Below are 24,826 nucleotides of genomic sequence, written 5' to 3' on the forward strand. Positions count from 1 at the left end.
CAGAGGGGTGTGGCAAAAACTGCCATATAATATAGCAAGGATTTCAAATTCAAATTTAAATCTAATTGAGCGATTATCTTTTTACTTCCAGTTTTACCTATTTTAGCTTCTTAACGCTACTGAAAGTGCAGCTCAGCAATCCTATGCCAGTGTAGAGGTGCTTCAGGGCCTGAGAGGGATATCAAAGCAATCCCAAGGTTTATTGTGGCTGTTCCACATTAGGGCCTCCTGCATCCATTGACCAGCAATTTTGGATGGCTAGCAAGAATACCTCCAACCCTCCATCTGTTAAAGGAACAGTAACACCAAAAAATGGAAGTGTCCTAAACTAATGTAAATATGATGTACTGTTGTGCTGCACTGATAAATCGTTGTGTTTGAGTCAGAAACACAACTATGGGTTATATAAACAAGCTGCTGTGTAGCCATCTGTTAGTAAAAGCCTATTTCCGATTGAATGCTTTACGTTGTGCCAGAGCCATCTTTCAAGCTTCATACAGTATGTCATACAGTAAACTACAGCTCATCTGCACTGAATTTATTTTGTTTCTGTACAAATTCCCCCTTAAATAATAACAGCCATTCATGGTTACGCTCCACCTATGCTTAAATATTTCCAACATCATCATTAGGTCTCTTTTTCCTGATGACTTACAGCTATTTGGTTTCTTTATTATCAACTGATAATAAAAACAGCATTTAATCAAAGTGTAATATCAAAGGATTCCATTCACATTGAAATGGTTAAGATAATGTCAATAGTATTGTATAACTCAGCCACATTATTGATGATGTTGTCATTTTAAACTTTTGGTGCCCAAATGTGGCTGGACTACATCTCCTGGCATTCTTCAACATAAAAGGGAAATTGGGAGAAAACTACTGCTGACAATCTCTTCCGGACTCTATGCTTTTAATTTTCTAAATCTGCAAAATAAGATTTATCCAAATTGGGAAAAAAATATGGATTCAAAACATCTCTTGGCCAATGGTACATATGTAGACAGTCCACTGACTGACATTTTAAGATATATTTAAGTATTGTAGTTGAAAAACTGGCACGATTTTCTATGTTGTTCAACCGGCATACATACAAATGCTGAGCCACCACCCATTATCCTGTATCACATGAGAAAGGAGACAAAGGATGAAACCATGAATGAACCATGGAGCCATATTGTGTAGCTATGCAGTGCCATTTTTACCCAAGGATTCTATTAACTGCCAGGGTATGGGAGTGATTCCAGCATGTTCGTTGTAGGATTTCCTCTTTTTCCATGACAAAAGCAGCAGCCTCTATCTTCTCCAGTACTGGGGAAAAAAAGAAAAAGAAAAAAAAAGTTAAAACAGTTTAGGTTTATGCATTTTTAACTGGGGAGGGCCTTGTCCTCTTTACATTTTCCGTTACAAATGTGTGCCAGGACCTGATCTGTATGGAATATTACACAATTGTATATTCTGTCTAATAAGAAACAGACAAACAAACAAACTCTGCAAGCTTCTATGTGATGAAAAGTTAAAACATTTCCATTTTATGTATTTTATGCAAGTTCCATGAAAGTTTTGCAAGGACCTGAGTTGAATGGGATTTTACACAATTGTATATTCTGTCTCATGAGAAAAAAACAGAATATTGATATGAGTACAACGCCACAAGCCTCTGAGATATGGAAAAGTTAAAACAGTTCAATTCAATGCAATTTAAATTTTGAGGATATGTTAGGCATTAACTGCTCACATTTTTTGTTACAAAATCATGCCAGAACCTGATGGGATTTTACATACAGCAACTGTATATTTCGGGGGTGACTTACAAACTTTGCGCAGAGCATATCTGTTCACATATACCATATATACTCGAGTATAAGCCGACCCGAGTATAAGCCGAGGTACTTAATTTTACCTACGAAAACTGGGAAAACGTATTGACTCGAGTATAAGCCTAGACACAACTACAGCCCTGTCTCCCAGCAGCGCACATTCCACCAAAGCGACCCCCCCATCGATCAACCGGACTTCTTTGCAAAGTTGATGGTGACAGAGAATTGCCAAACGGATTACTGTGTGCATTGTCCCACTACCATGTGCAGAGGGTGCTGTATGATATTGCCATCACTGTTACTCTTTCGTATAACCAACAGAGGGCGCTGTGTGATATTGCAGTCACTGTTATTCTTTCATATAACCAACAGATGACGTTGTGTGATATTGCAGTCACTGTAATTCTTTCATATAACCAACAGAGGGCACACTGTTATTCTTTCATATAACCAACAGAGGGCGCTATGTGATATTGCAGTCACTGTTCTTTCATATAACCAACAGATGGCGCTGTGTGATTTTGCAGTCACTGTTATTCTTTCATTTAACCAACAGAGGGCGCACTGTTATTCTTTCATATAACCAACAGATGGCGCTGTGTGATATTGCAGTCACTGTTATTCTTTCATATAACCAACAGATGGCGCTGTGTGATATTGCAGTCACTGTTAATCTTTCATATAACCAACAGAGGGCGCACTGCTATTCATTCATATAACCATCAGAGGGCGCTGAGTGATATTGCAGTCCCTGTTATTCTTTCATATAAACAACAGAGGGCGCTGTGTGATTTTGCAGTCACTGTTATTCTTTCATATAACCAACAGATGGCGCTGTGTGATATTGCAGTCACTGTTATTCTTTCATATAACCAACAGAGGGCACTGTGTGATATTGCAGTCACTGTTATTCTTCCATATAACCAACAGAGGGTGCACTGTTATTCTTTCATATAACCAACAGAGGGCGCTGTGTGATATTGCAGTCACTGTTATTCTTTCATATAACCAACAGATGGCACTGTGTGATATTGCAGTCACTGTTATTCTTCCATATAACCAACAGAGGGCGCACTGTTATTCTTTCATATAACCAACAGAGGGCGCTGTGTGATATTGCAGTCACTGTTATTCTTTCATATAACCAACAGAGGGCGCACTGTTATTCTTTCATATAACCAACAGAGGGTGCTGTGTGATATTGCAGTCACTGTTATTCTTTCATATAACCAACAGAGGGCGCTGTGTGATATTGCAGTCTCTCCCCAAGCAAACAGTTGGTATAGGAATGATTAAAAGTGACTGCACTCTCAGCTACTGCCCGCTGACTCGAGTATAAGCCGAGGTAGACTTTTTCAGCACATTTTATAAGCTGAAAAACTCGGCTTATACTCGAGTATAGTCAACTACAAGAGGTCCTCTGCACTTAACCCATTATCAATATATTTAAGACAGAGACATTTTGTGCATACTGCTACTAAAAAATGCCTTACCCTTTAAACAACAAATAGTGGTGAGCACAACTTTCCCTTGTTTGTTATAGTTATACAGGAGCAGTGACCAGCTCCATGTTGTAGCTCCCACCCCTCCCAGCTATAGTCAGGTGATCCCACTGGTGTCTAATAAAAGGGCGGCCAAGTTTGGGAGGTTTACTTTGAAAGCAGCTAGTAAGTTGCAGGTAAAACTTAGTCCCTTTGTAAAATGTATAATTAAGCAATTGAATTCTTAATGAATCAGATGAAAATTAAGCGTAGGACTGGCCAGATATGGGATGACTTTGACGTAGTTGGCCAGCTTAAATATATTGCAATATATGGACAAACAATCCCTGTGTTGTTTAAAGGGTAAGGCATTTTTTAGTAGCAGTAGCACAAAATGTCTCTGTCTTAAATATATTGATAATGGGTTGAGTGCAGAGGACCTCTTGTAGTTGACTATATGTATTTTGTGGTCACACCCTCATTGCACCCCCGCCTAATGGTTTTACAAAATAGTGGTGAGCACAACTTTCCCTTGTTTGTTATACTCGAGTATATACGGTACTAGTTTTGAGCATGTTGAGCACTTATATACTACACTGCTGTGCCATCTTTCCTATTTTAGCAATAACTGTGAGATGAGCACTGCACACAAATATTTGCAAATGGCCCGTAAATTAGACGGGTGTTTGCATGACTGACTATAGTGTTGATGGTAACCATGTGAATATAATTTTGCAATGTGGGAAAACTGTTTTAGAAATATAAGGATGTGCGAGGCAGATATTTCCCTGTGCGAATCCTTTGACACAAAAGTTTATAAATGACCCACTCTGTCTTATAGCAAAGAACAAAAAAAACCATTGTTTTAATATGCATACAATTCCCCACACCATATATTTGATGAAAAAGTTAAAACAGTTCAATGTAGTGCATTTTAAATGTGAAATGAAATTTTTAGGAATTGACCTTTTTCAGTTATTTTGTTAAAATATTGAGCAAGGGCCTCATTTGCATGGGATTTTAAATAATTGTATATTCTGTCTCATAAGAATAAAACAGAATATTCAAATGCGTATAACTGCGTGAGCTTTTATGAGATATACAAAAGTTAAAACAGCTCAATGTTATGCATTTGCATTAACCTTTTTAATTTTTTTGTTAAAATATTGAGCCTCATTTGCATGGAATTTTAAATAATTGTTTTAAATAATGGTTTTAATATGTATACACTTCCCCACAGCCATATACAGCCATATATTAGATGAAAAATTTAAAACAGTTCAATGTAATGCATTTTAAATGTGAAATGAAATTTTTAGGAATTAACCCTTTTCAGGTTTTTTGTTAAAATATTGAGCAAGGGCCTCAGTTGCATGGGATTTTAAATAATTGTATATTCCATTTCATAAGAATAAAACAGAATATTGAAATGCGTACAACTGTGCGAGACTTTATGAGATATACAAAAGTTAAAACACTTCAATGTAATGCATTTTAAATTTGAAGGAAATTTGTAGGTATTAACCCTTTTCAGTTTTTTTTTGTTAAAATATTGAGCAAGGGCCTCATTTGCATGGGATTTTAAATAATTGTATATTCTGTTTCATAAGAACAAAACAGAATATTGAAATGCGTACAACTGTGCAAGCCTTTATGAGATATAAAAAAGTTAAAACAGTTCAATTTAATGCATTTTCAACTTAGAGAAAAACATTTTAATATCTTTTTTTAAATTGTCGCAGGACCTGATTTGCATGGGATTCACATAATGAAAATGAAATGCTTTTAATTGTATATTGTGTCTTGATTAAAGAGACAGAATATATAAAGAATATATATAGATGAACACAACTCTGAAAGCCCCTATAAAGTATAGGATATCCCGTTTACTCCCAGTTACTATAGGAAACAAAATATTTATTCATATTTTCATAAAAGTTTACTGTTCCCAAAATTATTTGATATGATTTGTAATTGATTCTTCAAAAAACAAAAAAAAAAAAAAAAACAGCAGCCAAGGTATAAAACCCCAGTTCATTCCCTAGTAACAATCTGTGCCTTTTTATCTATTGTGCTTGGTAAGACCTTTCTATCCTTCAAAATAATAGGATATCAAAGTGTCTGCAAAATAAAGATACAAAATCAAATCTGGGACTAAAGGTCAACTTTTACTAGCCACTTTACTGCATTTATCAGGCCTTGCAGGCGCTCAGTATAAGATTAAAAAGATCCTCTGGTCTGAAACGTAGTAAAAAAAAAAAAAAAGGCAATGCTGAGAATCTGTAATTAATCTAAAAGTGTCACATTGTTATGGTTTACATTATCTCGTTTTTAAAGTGGAAATGAAAGGAATTAAATTTTTTAATTAAAAAAAAAAAAGCTGTACAAAAATAAGAATTATTTTATTTTTTAGCTTTTTCAGTTTCAACTCAAAATTTTACAAGCTAGTGTTCTTATTCACCTTTCCCCATCCTTAATGTTAACAAGATTTATCAGCCTTGATATTCACCTTCATCTTCCGCTCTTTCACCTTCTTGATTAAAGGAAAACCGTACGTGGAATACAAGTTGCTTGTCCATATGAGACAAAGGTCATTCATCCCAACAATTTATAGTCCGAGCATTATTTATTTATTTTGGCCTTCTGATCATTTTCAGTAATAACACAATTTTAGTTGGTAGATAGTGTCCCTTTAAGCAGGATATAAAGATAAATGGGCAGGTGATAAGTAAGTGAAGGTATCGGTGAAAAAGTGAAATGTATATGGGCAGAAATGGTCTCAAGAGCAAAGGCAAGCAATTCATAGGAGCCTACTACAAACTGCCTTTTATTAATGAAAAGGAACAGGTTCTGCTGCCGTATCGGACACGCCGGCCTCATTCTTTAACACGGAGGAAAATGAATTTAGAGCAAACGCAAGCACATTTTAAAATTTGCTGCACCAAAAGGGCATGGCTCAGGCAGCAGAAGCCAGGACTAAAAAACACTCCGTTCATGTTGTAACAGTACAAAACAACTGAGCCTATTACACTTGTCCAACACATGAAAAGTAAGCTTCATTTACAACTACACCCCAGTGTATAGTTTGCAATGATTTTGCACAATGCAGTGTTTTTTTTAGAGGATTCCAACAGCATTACGAGCATGCACCAAGTATCTACTGCAGATGCCCATTTTCCCAAATCATGTGGATAACATTATCATAGTGGGAATGGCCTACTTACATGGTGTTACAAAAAAAAAAAAAAATTAAAGAAACAGTTGAGTGTAAAAATAAAAACTGGGTAAATAGATATTCAAATAAAAATGTATCTAATATAGCTAGTTAGCCAAAAATGTAATGTATAAAGGCTGGAGTGAGTGGATGTGTAACATTATAGCCAGAACACTACTTCCTGCTTTTCAGCTCTCTAACTCTGAGTTAGTCAGTGAGTATAAGGGGGGCCACATGGGACATAATTGTTCAGTAAGTTTTCAATTGATCCTCAGCATTGAGCTCAGATTCAAAAGCAACAGTTATGGCCCATGCCCCCCCCAAGTCTCTGATTGGTTACTGCCTGGTAACCAATCAGTGGAAACCAAGAGCAGAAAGTTGTGTTCTGGCAATTATATTAGACATCCAGTCACTTCAGCCTTTATTAGATTCCATTTTGGGCTATCTAACTATATGAGAAACATGTTTTATTTTGCACAGCCTACCTATGTACCTAGTTTTTACTTTTATACTGAACTGTTCCTTTAAGTGTGTGAGCCATTTGGGACAAGTTTGTTGGGCTACTGACACAACCCACTGAGGGAACTGTGAATGTACTGCCATTGCCATGGTGGAAATAATTCCAGGGTTGAAAAAATAATAATTTCACACACTCATCCTAAATCTACAGTATCAGAACTTTTCTTTGTCTAAACACTTAAAAAGGTGCCAAGATTCTCCCAAATGTTTTATTTGTTGCAGGTCTAAACTCATAAGAACCAATAACAGGACTGGAATTTAAAGAAATCATGTGGGTCACCTATGGTGCTACCCCTTTTGGGTTCATATACTGTATGGATTTCTGCTCCACTTCCCAAATCTCTCAGAAGAAGCTAAACACTGAAAAAAACATGCTAAAATTCTGGATTTGGTGTATCCCTAAAGTCAGGAGCTACAGTATCATCACATATGAACGAAAAATTGGATAGGCATCATAGTTGACCTGTATGGTTTCTTTATTTTATTATTATTATTATTAACATGTATTTATATAGCGCCAACATATTGCGCAGCACTGTAAAGTAAATGTGATTATACAACTACATCACATGAATTACATACATAGAATATATGGAGTAACAAACATCACAATCAATACAGGTACAAAAGGTGAGGAAGGCCCTATGCATAGGCATACAGTATAAAGGGAGGGGAGTAATACACAAGGTGTGGGAGTGGGCAAGATCGAATTAAGTGGGTGAGAAATGTGGTATTATATGTGGTGTTGTGTTTGGAAGTTAAGCAGAGTGAGGGTAGGCTTCTCGAAAGAAGTGCGTTTTAAGAGATTTTTTGAAAGCAGAAAGGTTGGGAGAAAGTCGGACAGACCGTGGGAGAGAGTTCCAGAGGAGGGGTGCAGCCCTTGTAAAGTCTTGAATGTGAGCATGTGAGGAGGTAATGAGAGAAGAGCTGAGTAGCAGGTCAGTAGAGGACCATAGTAAGCGAGTGGGTGAGTATATAGAGATGAGTTCAGAGATGTAGGGTGGGGCAGAGTTATGAAGTGCTTTGAAAGTCAGTGTCATTAATTTGAATTTGATTCTGAAAGGTAACGGAAGCCAGTGCAGGGATTGACAGAATGGCGAGGCAGAGGAGGAGCGGTTGCTGAGGTGTATGAGCCTCGCAGCAGTGTTCATTATGGACTGGAGAGGTGACAGTCTCTGGAGGAGGAGGCCAATTAAAAGAGAGTTACAGTAGTCTAGACGCGATATGATGAGAGAGTGAATAAGAATTTTGGCAGCGTCTTGGGTGAGAAATGATCGTATTTTAGATATGTTCCTTAGGTGGAAGTGACATGATTTAATAAGTGACTGGATATGAGGAGTGAATGACAGGGCAGAATCTAGGATAACCCCAAGGCACCGGGCCTGGGGAGAGGGGGTGATAGTGGAATTGTTAACTATGATGGATACTTCCGGGATGTTACTGGTGTTAGTTGGAGGAAAGAGAACCATTCGAGTTTTAGAGAGGTTTAATTTAAGGTAGCTTTGCGACATCCAGGTAGAGATAGCGGACAGGCAGGAGGAGACGCGAGTTAGGAGTTCTGGGTTGAGATCAGGAGATGAGAGATAGATCTGAGTATAATCAGCATAGAGGTGGTAGTGGAAACCATACGAATTTTACACACCTATCCAGTTTTTGGTTTATATATGGATTTCTGCTCTCCTTGCTGAGGGTATGGGGCTGAGGGTATGGGGCTGGTGCACCTGGACCACATTTTACATCTGGTGAGTTTGTGGTTTAACTATTCTGTTTTTGGTTCATATATGGATTTCTGCTCCCCTTCCCAAATCCCTCAGAAGTAATCTAACACTTAAAAATGTTCTAAGATTCAGCCAAATTCTCTATTTAGTGCATCTCTAACCACAAGCTAAAATTAGTAAGATTCCGGATTTGGTGCATCCCTAACCTTGGCAATGACCATTACATATGAGCCAAACATTGGATAGGCACTCAAAGAAAACAACATAGTGTAGGGCATCTGAACCAAAAACAAGATAGACACTCAAGAAAACCACTACTTTTTGGTTCATATGTGATGGACGTTGCCAAGGTTAGGAATGCACCAAATCCGGAATTTGGGCAAATTTAAAGTGTTTAGCCACTTCTGAGAGATTTGGGAAGGGGAGCGGAAATTCATATACTGCATGAACCCAAAACTGTATAGGCAATTAAAGAAGCACATAGGTCATCTATGGTGACCACTTTTTGGTTCATATGTGATGGACGTTGCCAAGGTTAGGGATGCACCGAATCAGGAATTTGGCAGAATTTTAAGTGTTTAGCTACTTCTGAGAGATTAGGGAAGGAGAGCAGAAATCCATATACGGTATGAACCAAAAACAGGACAGATACTCCACAAAAAACTACAAACTCACCAGATGTAAAAAGTGGCCCAAGTGCACCCTCAACAAAGGGAGCTGAAATCCATATACTGTTTGAACCCAAAAACTGTATAGGCACTTAAAGGGATACTGTCATGGGAATTTTTTTTCCCCAAAATGCATCAGTTAATAGTGCTGCTCCAGCAGAATTCTGCACTGAAATCCATTTCTCAAAAGAGAAAACTGATTTTTTTATTTTCAATTTTGAAATCTGACATGGGGCTAGACATATCAATTTCCCAGCTGCCCTAAGTCATGTGACTCGGATAAACTTCAATCACTCTTTACTGCTGTACTGCAAGTTGGAGTGATATCACCCCCTCCCTTTTCCCCCCCAGCAGCCAAACAACAGAACAATAGGAAGGTAACCAGATAGCAGCTCCCTAACACAAGATAACAGCTGCCTGGTAGATCTAAGAACAACACTCAATAATAAAAACCCATGTCCCACTGAGACACATTCAGTTACATTGAGAAGGAAAAACAGCAGCCTGCCAGAAAGCATTTCTCTTCTAAAGTGCAGGCACAAGTCACATGACCAGGGGCAGCTGGGAAATTGACATGTCTAGCCCCATGTCATATTTAAAAATTGAATATAAAAAAATCAGTTTGCTCTTTTGAGAAATGGATTTCAGTGCAGAAGTCTGCTGGAGTAGCACTATTAACTGATTGTTTTGAAAAAAACATGTTTTCCGATGACAGGATCCCTTTAAAGAAAGCACATACTGTAGGTCAACTATGCTGACATTTGTGGTTTGAGTGCCTATCCCATTTTTATTCATATATAGATTCTCGCTCTCCTTGCTGAATATATTTGGCTGGTGCCCCTGAACCCCATTTTCCATCTGATGAGTTGCCTTTACCTTATTTATCTGTGGCACATGTATATGTTTGTACAGATGCAACCACCATTGAACCCCATCTCCAAATGTCAACATAAGCTGTGCTCCATCTGCAGCTGATTGTTCTTCCTTACAGAGCGCCATTGCTATCACACAGATCTCAGGGCAGAGAGAGGAGCCTGGGGAATGACTAGTAAGAGGTTCTTGTGTTCTTCTCTCGCCATCTGTTATCACTGTATTCTTATAATCATGTCACTCGTGTTTATTGCTTCCTCTGCCCTGAGAAACATGGTGTCTGTTTAGAATCAAAGAGAATATTTTACAGCCACGACAAATATTATTGTGTTAGTGGATAGTTCTTCATTTTTATTAAGTTTCGGAAAGGCTGCGGTGCGGTGGCTGCCTGGGAATGAATAACAATGAAAGTGCTATTAGAAATGACACGGAAAAAGCCAACTATCAGTATTCAGTCACGTCTCTGTAGAAGAGCCAACACAGCGGCCATTTACAATATATTTGCCATGCAACGTCCTGCTTTATCAAGCGTTACCTTCCCTGATTGCGGTTTTTATAGCCGTACTATATCCTACAGTGCAATCTAGCACTCACGTGAAACATCAGATGTAGAGAAGATTGTGGTGCTGATAGGCTAAGGATCTCTGGGGAAAGGGTCACGTTCTTTAATTCCTTATGCTCCATAGCAGTTTTTCATTGAGGACCACACAAGCCCCAATAAGCAGAGGCAGCTCTCATCACGTTGCTTAACCCCGGTGGGTAACATGTAAATATGTAGATCTAAGCTTGGCCCAAAACTGCATTATGCTACACAGGAACCTAAAAAGCCCTGCGTGTAAAGCAACTCCAAGTGAGTTTTTTTTCATGTTTATATGATTTTCTAGTAGACTTAAAGGGACAGTAACATCAAAGTATTTTAAAGCAATGAAAATATAACGTACTGTTATGCTGCAGTGGTAGAACAGATGTGTTTTCTTCATAAGCACAACTATAGTTTATATAAACTATAGTAGTACGTATCTGTTGTCTACTGTGTATCCTGTGCTTGAATGGCTGCCCCCATGGCTACACAGCAGCTTGTTTATATAAACTATAGTAGTACTTATCTGTTATCTACTGTGTATCCTGTGCTTGAATGGCTGCCCCCATGGCTACACAGCAGCTTGTTTATATAAACTATAGTAGTACTTATCTGTTATCTATTGTGTATCCTGTGCTTGAATGGCTGCCCCCATGGCTACACAGCAGCTTGTTTATATAAACTATAGTAGTACTTATCTGTTATCTACTGTGTATCCTGTGCTTGAATGGCTGCCCCCATGGCTACACAGCAGCTTGTTTATATAAACTATAGTAGTACTTATCTGTTATCTACTGTGTATCCTGTGCTTGAATGGCTGCCCCCATGGCTACACAGCAGCTTGTTTATATAAACTATAGTAGTACTTATCTGTTATCTACTGTGTATCCTGTGCTTGAATAGCTGCCCCCATGGCTACACAACAGCTTGTTTATATAAACTATAGTAGTACGTATCTGTTGTCTACTGTGTATCCTGTGCTTGAATGGCTGCCCCCATGGCTACACAGCAGCTTGTTTATATAAACTATAGTAGTACTTATCTGTTATCTACTGTGTATCCTGTGCTTGAATGGCTGCCCCCATGGCTACACAGCAGCTTGTTTATATAAACTATAGTAGTACTTATCTGTTATCTATTGTGTATCCTGTGCTTGAATGGCTGCCCCCATGGCTACACAGCAGCTTGTTTATATAAACTATAGTAGTACTTATCTGTTATCTACTGTGTATCCTGTGCTTGAATGGCTGCCCCCATGGCTACACAGCAGCTTGTTTATATAAACTATAGTAGTACTTATCTGTTATCTACTGTGTATCCTGTGCTTGAATGGCTGCCCCCATGGCTACACAGCAGCTTGTTTATATAAACTATAGTAGTACTTATCTGTTATCTACTGTGTATCCTGTGCTTGAATAGCTGCCCCCATGGCTACACAACAGCTTGTTTATATAAACTATAGTAGTACTTATCTGTTATCTACTGTGTATCCTGTGCTTGAATAGCTGCCCCCATGGCTACACAACAGCTTGTTTATATAAACTATAGTAGTACTTATCTGTTATCTACTGTGTATCCTGTGCTTGAATGGCTGCCCTCATGGCTACACAGCAGCTTGTTTATATAAACTATAGTAGTACTTATCTGTTATCTACTGTGTATCCTGTGCTTGAATGGCTGCCCCCATGGCTACACAGCAGCTTGTTTATATAAACTATAGTAGTACTTATCTGTTATCTACTGTGTATCCTGTGCTTGAATGGCTGCCCCCATGGCTACACAGCAGCTTGTTTATATAAACTATAGTAGTACTTATCTGTTATCTACTGTGTATCCTGTGCTTGAATGACTGCCCCCATGGCTACACAGCAGCTTGTTTATATAAACTATAGTAGTACTTATCTGTTATCTACTGTGTATCCTGTGCTTGAATGGCTGCCCCCATGGCTACACGGCAGCTTGTTTACTGTATATAAACTATTGTAGAGTTTTGGTTTTACCAGTGCAGAGCAACACTACATTATTTGGTGTTACGTTTTCTTTAAGGTATGAATATCCAAATTACAGAAAGACCCATTATCCAGAAACACCCCAGGTCCCAAATATTCTGGATAACATGTCCCATACCTGTAATTCAATTGTTTGACACTAGGGCCAACCGATCACATTAGAACAATTGTGTGCAGCAAAAGTGGGTAAATTGGTGAAAAGATTCGCTAATTGGGTGACCTCACAAAACAAGCAAATCTGACCGTGTATGGCCACCTTAAGTCTTCTGGTTTAGCAAGGTCTCTCTGGACCTGGACTCCTTCAGGAGATTGATGGTGCCAATCTACTCAAAGCTATTTTGGTTTATCAAGTGGCGACTGTTTTCAGTCTGGTTTAGCAATATTAAATGCACATCAGCACACCATTCACTTAATCTGCGGGGCTTCACTTTCCAGGGCTACTCCATGCCACCCTTGATACATGACACCACCAAACAGGTGCCTTTTGCCTGTTTCAAGAATGGCATTGACAACTATGAGATTCTGCAGGTATTTTAAAGAAAGTTCTTTTAGGTGTCTTTGCATTTGCCACCTAATGGCTAAATCTATTTCTAAATACAACTATGGCTTAAGAACTATAAATGGATAAAAGTAGTAGATGGTATAAAGGAAACCAGAAAAAAGTATAGTAAAATGATATTAATAGTAACGATGATTACTGTGCTGTGGATCAGCAATCATAGAAACACTTTCCATAATTTTTTGTTTTCCGTTTATCTGAATGTGAGGAGGGTTCCGTTAGCCAACACAATAATGAAGCAGCGTTGGTCCCAAGTGAATGTCCGTGTAGCTGGAGCTGCCCAATCGCTCAGTGACTGCACGGGGGCCATCAGAAGCTTTCCTGACTGCTGCATCTGCTCACACAGCTGAGATCCCTTCTGCCGTGCAGACATTAGGAGTGAGTGTCAAATAAATGTATGAACTGGCAGATGCTCATGTTTGGGTTGTGAAACCAAAGCTGACAGAGAGCTCAAAAACGACTGGATCATGAGTAAAGCGCACAGAAATAACCTTCAGCAAGAATCTTCTTAATGATATACCCTATCAGTAGAAAAGTGTGAGTTGATGCTATAAACTATGTCTGAGAGGTCAGCAGGTATTCTTTACTACTGTAACCATGATATGAATGGTGGGTACCAGTGCAGGCTGATGGATCTAGGTAATGGCTAGCTTCTGTAAAGCAGAGCCGGACCAAGAAAACATGGCCGGCCATCTCATCCCAGTCTCCTGCACACACTCTAACAATGCACAGGGGGGATTGCACACAGGCAAGTGGCTGTGAGGAGACGTGGTGAGGAGAACAAGAACCTGGACCAGGGGTAGGAGAAAATAGAGGTATGTGCCTACTGCTCTTTCATTGTTGATTTATTGTCAGATTCTACCACTAGTTCTGGTCCTGTCTGCTAGTAGTGATTTGTGTAGGTCATTGGTGTGGTTTAGGGCTGGTGGCACGCAAGAATCCAGGTAGGGTCTCATAACCCTCTCAAGTCATCAATTTACCCTTCCAGTCTTGGTAAACCCTTTATTGTTCCCACACTTCAAGTTCCACTTTATAGAGCAGAGGTATAAACCAATGTCTAGTGAGTGGCCTTTGTAAACAAAAAGGAGGTCATTTTTGGAGACCCTGGATGAAGTGTCTGGCTCCACTCTACAACTTTCAACAGATTAAAAAAAAAAAAACTAATTTGGAGCAAATTCTGGGACCAATTTGTTAAACTGTAGCAAACATGGCGGATTGTGCCCATTCTTGCACTTTGCTCCCTGCCCTGCACTGAATAAAGGACAATGAAAGACAATACCCTACAGTTTCCTGAAATTTATTTCACATCCTTTAAATAAGTGAGGGTGAATGTGAATGACACACACAGTTAATTTAATAAACTATTGCTAATTAATATGAAGAGATGCCACCCAACTGTATTAAGGGCACTACATGATTACATGATCATTGCAATATAAGTTATTTTGATAAGAGTAGATGAGTATATTAGTAGTTCAACCTACAATATTAAAGGAACGGATCACCCAGAGAAAAAAGTAAATGGATTAGCAATGTGGATAATGGATGTCCGAGAGGGTAAGGAAATGCAGGGAAAAGGCTAATGTAATTGTGTTTTACAAGCTACTCAAAAATATAAATCACGGGGAAAGGTGCTGATGAGCTGCTGATAGGAAGGGGCTTGGGGAGCACAAAGGAGAAAGTGCTAATGGTTAAAGGCTTGAGAGAAAAGAACAGAAGGCAATGCAGCTGGCAGTTGTGGCTCGGAGATGGCAGGGGCGGGCAGAGAAGAGGCGCGTCAGGGCTTGAGACAGAACAATAGAAATCATTATTCTCACACTGAAGTTAAAGAAATGGAAAAAAAACCGCCGGCTTGGGGAATTGATGGCTCTGATCTATATGGTGATTAATGACTTCTCTCCGGATAATACTTCACAAAGTAAATTGCAAGTAAGCCAGCAGACACTCACAGAGGCCCCATGATCTCCGTAATTAAATGCTGGGATGAGAGGCTGAGCTCGGTGCACTTTTTAGAAGCCATAATTCAAGTTAAAGGGGAAATATATTCAAAGCCCCTCCAGCGGAGTTAGCTTTTCAACGTGTAGAGAATAATGTAGTGTAGCACGCTCAAGGTATCATCAGACATCTTCTGCTTCTTCTCTACTTGCCTTGTATCACTTCAAACACTCTTGTTGGGGAACCTTTACAACCACACAAGTGACCATCAGTATTTCATAGTCCACTTCATACCCACCCCTTACATTTGACCATCTCTCAAAAAAAAATTTAGACTTTGCGGATGTTTTTCAGAAAAGGGGCAGATACTATGTAGCTCAATGCATATAAGTTGGGGGGGGGGGGGCTACAGATAGGACCCTGGTTGCACCTTAACCCAGGACCCAGTGGCACAACCACAGGGGGGCCCAGACCGTAGAAACTAGAGTAACCAGCCGCCTCCCCAATCCTGTTCCCACGCCCCAGCCTCTTAGCTACAGTACCTAAAAAAAGAGTGTCATAAACTGGTGGGGAAAGCGGAGTGGGCAGCCGTATACTTGGTGATGGTATGGGCTATTGTGGTTGTGAGTGCTGGGCCTCCCTGAAGATTTTTTTGGGAGGGTGACCTGGTGTGAGGTAGTTACTCTACTGCCTGGATCCCACTTCTGAAAAACAGTAGGACTAAATAATAAGCCAGCACCCATGCCTCTACAAAATGGTCCATTTAATACCCATTTAAATGGAACTCTATTATCTGTGGGCAAAACTTTAGGGCTCAGTGACTACGACATAAGAAAAAGTGCATCAAAGGGGCACAAACGTTCACCACTTTGGGCTCAGACGTCAGTAGAACCCCACAGTGTTGACAAGACATAAGCCAGCCCTCTCCTTACCACCTGCCTTTGACCTGTGTCTTCTGCCGATCACTAACTTGTCTAACTGACCTACAAGTTAAAGGGCGGGTCTCCTTCCTCTCGTCTTTCATGAATACTGTGCTGCCTGACACAGGAAGAGATGTATTCATGGGGCACAAGCTAGTCACAATGTGGCAACTCTTCAAAAGGGCAGGGAGCAAAATTTATAGAAACATGGTTCATGTGTACTTTCAGTTGTCCAGCCTTTAGGGCGAGGTCACCCGGAACGGTTTTTTTACGTTGCGTTGCGGGCATTTCTCAGCCTGTAATTTTCTTTTCCCACCATGCATTTCTATTTTTTCTTGTTCCCCACAATTCCAAAGTGTATTTCCAAACCTGCACATCCCATAGGGAAAATTATATGGCGTTTCCTTGGCGTATTGGCATTTCTGTGGCGGATGTTGGCTTACAAACGCCTAGTGGGTATTGCTTAAGTGTGTATTCCATTATTTTTAGTAGGGCTTCAACTGTTCAACTGCATGTCCCATTGCCCCAACCCATGCCGCATTTTACCTCGCCCTAAAAGTAAAAATTACACGTAAAATGGGTACAACAACTGATTGCTTGGATTTGGCTGAACCCCAAACAGAATTCTGCCTTGGGCCCCACTCTATAGCAAGAAGGGCTGATGGTTAATCAGCTAGTTTTGAATTGAAGGTGTTAACATTGGCCAACTTTGATCTACAGACTGGTCCAATGGCCATAGAGAGGTCCAAGGGGTTTATTTCCTCTCGTCTGCATCACCTGGAAGGAATTATCTGAGCAAACTCATTTTTTTTGATCCCCCCCATCTCAACAGTTAGTCAGTATAAATGAGTACCCCTCTTTTTGGAGACCAAAAAAGTCTACCGGACCTGACCCTTAATTTGCTAGCGTGCTCCTCCTTCTGCTGGACTCAACATTTTCCCCGCAGAGCTGTATAAATAATAACCAGCAACGACAACTCATTACAGAACAAACAAGAACTATATTGAAACGAACACAGAAGCCGACTATGTAACAAATAACGAATTAGGGAAAAATAATTTTCATTTCCATACGAGGAAATATCGATTTGCCTTTTTTTTTTCTGTGCGACCCATTGATATTCAAATCATGACTGAGCCTGAACGAGGCCGCTTTTTTCTTACCATCTAAATGAATGCAATGTCACTAACTGCCCTTAATATATTTCTGTTATCAGGATAAGTCGCTTGCTGTCATTTATTGCTGCCTATAAAAAAGGGCATTTTATGTGTAGCGCAACTATAAATAACAGCTGACACTTTGGAGAGCAGAAGGAATAACGGAATAGAGTGACCCTCATGGGCTTCTTACTGCTAAAGTGAATGTGCGTCTGTCCATCTGTCAGGCAGCCTGTCCCACACATTTGTTGTGTTAGAGGCAGAAACCTTTGTGTCTTTAGGTTGTTAGTGCCGCACATATATGTGTTTTTATTGTTCCGACACCTTCAAAGGCCTCCAAGTAACCAGCTGTGCTCAGAGATAAGAGAACTAACCTCCCCATAAACATTATCAGTACCACTACAGGGAACAGTATCACTCATGTATTATAAGGGATAATGTACCCCCTACTGTAAATGATAAGGATATTAGAAGTCACTGAGGGGTTGTTCTGTGACCATATAAAGGCACAAGGCTGCAGGCTGAGTTATACAGGGAACTCTGAGTATCACTCATGTATTATAAGGGATAATGTACCCCCTACTGTAAATGATAAGGATATTAGAAGTCACTGAGGGGTTGTTCTGTGACCATATAAAGGCACAAGGCTGCAGGCTGAGTTATACAGGGAACTCTGAGTATCACTCATGTATTATAAGGGATAATGTACCCCCTACTGTACATGATAAGGATATTAGAAGTCACTGAGGGGTTGTTCTGTGACCATATAAAGACACAAGGCTGCAGGCTGAGTTATACAGGGAACTCTGAGTATCACTCATGTATTATAAGGGATAATGTACCCCCTACTGTAAATGATAAGGATATTAGAAGTCACTGAGGGGTTGTTCTGTGACCATATAAAGGCACAAGGCTGCAGGCTGAGTTATACAGGGAACTCTGAGTATCACTCATGTATTATAAGGGATAATGTACCCCCTACTGTAAATGATAAGGATATTAGAAGTCACTGAGGGGTTGTTCTGTGACCATATAAAGGCACAAGGCTGCAGGCTGAGTTATACAGGGAACTCTGAGTATCACTCATGTATTATAAGGGATAATGTACCCCCTACTGTAAATGATAAGGATATTAGAAGTCACTGAGGGGTTGTTCTGTGACCATATAAAGGCACAAGGCTGCAGGCTGAGTTATACAGGGAACTCTGAGTATCACTCATGTATTATAAGGGATAATGTACCCCCTACTGTAAATGATAAGGATATTAGAAGTCACTGAGGGGTTGTTCTGTGACCATATAAAGGCACAAGGCTGCAGGCTGAGTTATACAGGGAACTCTGAGTATCACTCATGTATTATAAGGGATAATGTACCCCCTACTGTAAATGATAAGGATATTAGAAGTCACTGAGGGGTTGTTCTGTGACCATATAAAGGCACAAGGCTGCAGGCTGAGTTATACAGGGAACTCTGAGTATCACTCATGTATTATAAGGGATAATGTACCCCCTACTGTACATGATAAGGATATTAGAAGTCACTGAGGGGTTGTTCTGTGACCATATAAAGACACAAGGCTGCAGGCTGAGTTATACAGGGAACTCTGAGTATCACTCATGTATTATAAGGGATAATGTACCCCCTACTGTAAATGATAAGGATATTAGAAGTCACTGAGGGGTTGTTCTGTGACCATATAAAGGCACAAGGCTGCAGGCTGAGTTATACAGGGAACTCTGAGTATCACTCATGTATTATAAGGGATAATGTACCCCCTACTGTAAATGATAAGGATATTAGAAGTCACTGAGGGGTTGTTCTGTGACCATATAAAGGCACAAGGCTGCAGGCTGAGTTATACAGGGAACTCTGAGTATCACTCATGTATTATAAGGGATAATGTACCCCCTACTGTAAATGATAAGGATATTAGAAGTCACTGAGGGGTTGTTCTGTGACCATATAAAGGCACAAGGCTGCAGGCTGAGTTATACAGGGAACTCTGAGTATCACTCATGTATTATAAGGGATAATGTACCCCCTACTGTAAATGATAAGGATATTAGAAGTCACTGAGGGGTTGTTCTGTGACCATATAAAGGCACAAGGCTGCAGGCTGAGTTATACAGGGAACTCTGAGTATCACTCATGTATTATAAGGGATAAGGTACCCCCTACTGTAAATGATAGGGATATTAGAAGTCACTGAGGGGTTGTTCTGTGACCATATAAAGGCACAAGGCTGCAGGCTGAGTTATACAGGGAACTCTGAGTATCGCTCATGTATTATAAGGGATAATGTACCCCCTACTGTAAATGATAAGGATATTAGAAGTCACTGAGGGGTTGTTCTGTGACCATATAAAGGCACAAGGCTGCAGGCTGAGTTATACAGGGAACTCTGAGTATCACTCATGTATTATAAGGGATAATGTACTCCCTACTGTAAATGATAAGGATATTAGAAGTCACTGAGGGGTTGTTCTGTGACCATATAAAGGCACAAGGCTGCAGGCTGAGTTATACAGGGAACTCTGAGTATCACTCATGTATTATAAGGGATAATGTACTCCCTACTGTAAATGATAAGGATATTAGAAGTCACTGAGGGGTTGTTCTGTGACCATATAAAGGCACAAGGCTGCAGGCTGAGTTATACAGGGAACTCTGAGTATCACTCATGTATTATAAGGGATAATGTACTCCCTACTGTAAATGATAAGGATATTAGAAGTCACTGAGGGGTTGTTCTGTGACCATATAAAGGCACAAGGCTGCAGGGAACTCTGAGAAATTGTGTAAGGAGGGGCATAAAACAGGAGGATAAATCAGAGAACTGCTTTAATCAAACAGCGGCACTTCAGCCAATCAGTGTGGAACAAATACAGAACTTTCTAGTAGAGAGGGTGGGACCAAACAAATATACAGTATATTACACATGAACTGACCACAGAGAATATCACAGGATCCTGTACATGGGGGAATATACAGAAGTTCAAGATTTTAATTAACTGCTCTGGAGAGAAAGATGCTTTCAATGTCACTGTTCTGCACAGTTTAGTGCAACAATAATGAAAAAGTAGAAATAATTGCTAATAAAACCAGACAAAATGCAATAACAACACAAACCCCGTTGGCTACGCTCCTGTTAAACACAGGGTTCTGACACACTGGTACTTTGACTCCGGGGGCAGAACAGCTGGTGCAGGGCCATCACTTACCTGAGCAAATTTGTGGATCTGTTCAACCACCGCTGCAAAGAGAGCGTTGACACTGTCATCAATGAGAGACTGCATGTAATGTACCGCCTCCTCGTCAGACAGATCCAGCCGAAATTTGTCCTGCACCTGCGGGAAACACACCGACAAAATGAGACTGAGGAAGAACAAGAGGCTGAATGAGAAAGATCATAATAGAATAATTTGTATTTCTTTTATTTATTGCTTTTACAATTCCAGGTTAATGAGTGAATATAATCAACCATCAATATTTAGTAGATGACAGTTGGACTGCAACTTTTATTCTGCTTTTTACATTGGCTGCAAATTTTTGCAGAGAGGAAAGTGGACAGAACTTTACCTACAGAACAACCGCACCCCAAATATATTCCTAGGGTGCAGCCCGGCACTAATAAGGGGCTCATTTACTAACACGAGAGCAAAAATGTCGCATATTTTAATGCTATTCCAAAAGCAACAATGTCATTAGCATCTACTTTACTAAATAAGGGGAGTAAAGGGCACAGAGGATGAATTTCATTGTGGCACCGAAATTACTTCCAGCTAATGCAATTCAGACATGACGCAATTATAGTCAGTATATATATTACCTACTGCTAAACACAATTCAGCAGGAACAGTCCCTAAGTTTGCTCATAGTCTGTACAGAGAGATCCCATAAAACTATGGCAGCATAGGTATTCCCTGTACTAAGCACAATTCAGCAGGAACAGTCCCCTAAGTTTGCTCATAGTCTGTACAGAGAGATCCCATAAAACTATGGCAGCATAGGTATCCCCTGTACTAAGCACAATTCAGCAGGAACAGTCCCCTAAGTTTGCTCATAGTCTGTACAGAGAGATCCCATAAAACTATGGCAGCATAGGTATTCCCTGTACTAAGCACAATTCAGCAGGAACAGTCCCCTAAGTTTGCTCATAGTCTGTACAGAGAGATCCCATAAAACTATGGCAGCATAGGTATTCCCTGTACTAAGCACAATTCAGCAGGAACAGTCCCTAAGTTTGCTTATAGTCTGTACAGAGAGATCCCATAAAACTATGGCAGCATAGGTATTCCCTGTACTAAGCACAATTCAGCAGGAACAGTCCCCTAAGTTTGCTCATAGTCTGTACAGAGAGATCCCATAAAACTATGGCAGCATAGGTATTCCCTGTACTAAGCACAATTCAGCTAATTAAAAAGAGATTCGTTCCAACATTACACAGTTACATCGGCATGTAAAAATGAATTATAAAAAGAAATTGTACCAATCAGGTACATCATTAGTATTTACTTATGGTTAATGTGTGAATGAATATTCCCTTTGTTGCTGTTCAGAACTATTTCCCTGCATTGCTTTTAGCAGGTAAAATAAATACATATATTTTAAAGGTCATGTCACCCTTGTGCTAAGAAAACAATAACGACATAAAATTTGAGATTTTGGTGGGGGGGGCTGTATGTTGAGAGTCTGATATAAAAGAGCCCCAGGAGTATCTCACCCCTCACTATAGAGACACACAGAGGAGGGAGCAGCATATTTACAAGGTAACAATAACTGTGATGTTAATTAAGAGAGAAAGTTTAGTCTGCAGATTCCTTTGTGTTTTTTCGACACCAGCAGATTTAGCCGGAGACTCAAACGCACAATAGGAAAATGTTTAAATGCTGACGGACCAAAGCTTTAGGCTTTTCCCTGACCTAAATGACATAAACACATGGAAACATGACAAAAATGTAAAATGTAATTGTTGAACATCAAAATATTCTGATCCTTCTGTCATTCCTACTGCTCTTCCCTTCAGGGCACTTCTGTGTAGAATAACACAATCCAACCGCTGTCATCTGACTGACACCAGACAAATAAACATGGCAGAAAGGAAGTTATGATGTTGCCAACTGTCATATAAAGCCAATGTTACCTAAAGTGATATTTCAGGGTACCCCAGTGTGTTTCATTGCTAGCCACAATTTCAGCCATAAAGCAGGACAGGACTGCTGCTTCCAATGGGGATCAGATAGGATCTGTGCAGCCACTGGGACAGAATGTTCTGTTATACAGATAGCTAGAATCTCAGCTGCCATAAAGCAGGACAGGACTGTTGCTTACAATGGGGATCAGATAGGATCTGTGCAGCCACTGGGACAGAATGTTCTGTTATACAGATAGCTAGAATCTCAGCTGCCATAAAGCAGGACAGGACTGCTGCTTACAATGGGGATCAGATAGGATCTGTGCAGCCACTGGGACAGAATGCTCTGTTATACAGATAGCTAGAATCTCAGCTGCCATAAAGCAGGACAGGACTGCTGCTTACAATGGGGATCAGATAGGATCTGTGCAGCCACTGGGACAGAATGCTCTGTTATACAGATAGCTAGAATCTCAGCTGCCATAAAGCAGGACAGGACTGCTGCTTACAATGGGGATCAGATAGGATCTGTGCAGCCACTGGGACAGAATGTTCTGTTATACAGATAGCTAGAATCTCAGCTGCCATAAAGCAGGACAGGACTGCTGCTTACAATGGGGATCAGATAGGATCTGTGCAGCCACTGGGACAGAATGTTCTGTTATACAGATAGCTAGAATCTCAGCTGCCATAAAGCAGGACAGGACTGCTGCTTACAATGGGGATCAAACAACTCTTTGTTTTTAATAATTAGGAATAAAAAGCCAAAGATCAGTAACTATTAACATGTAGTATTTCCATATCATTTTACAAAACAAGATTCATTCTGTAATGACAAGTAGCTCATTTGCAGCCAGTGTAATAAACAGGAGAAGCTTTACTGAAGTAATATCACTATTTTACGCATTTTAAAGCCTAATGTCTAATAAAACTGAAATTATTCCAAGAATAAAAAAGGAAATTGCTTGTAACCGCAGAACTTTCGGAGTATTTCATTGTACTAATAATACTGTGGTGCATTTAAATTTAACATCTTTTCAACACCGGAACTTTGCACCACCAAAAACGAACCGGGAAAGCCATTCATGCTCCGCTTCACATGGGTAGTCTCGAATATTCAGTTCTTGCCACCAAAAGGCAAGAGGGTGCTAGTTGGATATTGTCACAGAAGACCCAAGATGCTGATGAGTTTCCACATTGTACTATTTTATTCTTGTGCAAATTACATTAGCAGGGCCTGTATTCTAACCTAGTCTCCTAGAACATCTAAGGATGTATGTTGCAGCTTGAAAAGTCAGATCTAATGCATTACAGACATTGTATAAATTGCTGCCAGTGAGTTTGAGTTTCCATAGAGTTTTGCAGCTCACTCGAACAGTATGGTCCTTCCTCAGCAGGGTAATAGTAACATTGTATAATTGCAAGCTCTTGTGGACAGGGGCCTCCTTTGTAATTTCAGTGAGTATTCTATATGGAATTTTCAGTCAAGATCTTGATTGAAACTGATTTGTTGGGTAGGGTTGAGGGATAGTTTGGTCTGAACCACAGCAAAGTGTCAGTAGTTGACACCAGGAGCATATTCCCGGGGTCTTGTATCTTTTGCTGAAACCACATAGAACATTTCAGGGCAGCCATTTGGTTTTGTAGGATGCTGGGGAGTCCTACAAAAGGGGGTACTTTATTCACTATATATATATATATATATATATATATATATATATATATATATATATATATATATATATATATATATATATATATATATATATATATATATATAATATATATATATATATATATATATATATATATATATATAGTGAATAAAGTACCCCCTTTTGTAAAATATAGGGATATTATAAGTTACCGAGGAGTTTCATGACCATATAAAAACACGAGGCCGAAGGCCGAGTGTTTTTATACAGGTCATGGAACTCCGAGGTAACTTCTAATATCCTCATATTTTACAACTGGGGGTACTTTATTTATTATAATACACAAATTTCAATGAGTCATGTGACAGAAATGACATCAGAACTCACCGTTTATAACTGATGACATCAGAACTCACCGTTTATAAGGATATAATTTACAGGATATTCATGGCTTTTGTGTATTATATATATATATATATACACAGTGGTGTGAAAAACTATTTGCCCCCTTCCTAATTTCTTATTCTTTTGCATGTTTGTCACACACAATGTTTCTGATCATCAAACACATTTAACTATTAGTCAA

At 39.6% G+C, this 24,826-nt stretch overlaps 1 protein-coding gene across 2 annotated transcripts in view; it reads right to left on the minus strand.

Annotated features, from left to right (window-relative positions):
* Window positions 1-649: 649 nt before the first annotated feature.
* The window catches only part of pik3c3.S (phosphatidylinositol 3-kinase catalytic subunit type 3 S homeolog), a 135,822-nt gene continuing 111,645 nt past the window's right edge, over window positions 650-24,826 (minus strand). For both annotated transcript variants that reach the window (XM_041580659.1, XM_041580657.1), the window contains 2 exons: window positions 20,673-20,798; window positions 650-1,311 (listed from right to left, as the gene is read on the minus strand). In XM_041580659.1, the coding sequence (XP_041436593.1) occupies window positions 1,297-1,311; window positions 20,673-20,798 (141 nt within the window). In that variant the 3' untranslated portion in view covers window positions 650-1,296. The remainder of the gene's footprint in view (window positions 1,312-20,672; window positions 20,799-24,826) is intronic.

Source organism: Xenopus laevis, chromosome 1S (genome assembly GCF_017654675.1).
Source record: "Xenopus laevis strain J_2021 chromosome 1S, Xenopus_laevis_v10.1, whole genome shotgun sequence".
NCBI classification, from domain to species: domain Eukaryota; kingdom Metazoa; phylum Chordata; class Amphibia; order Anura; family Pipidae; genus Xenopus; species Xenopus laevis.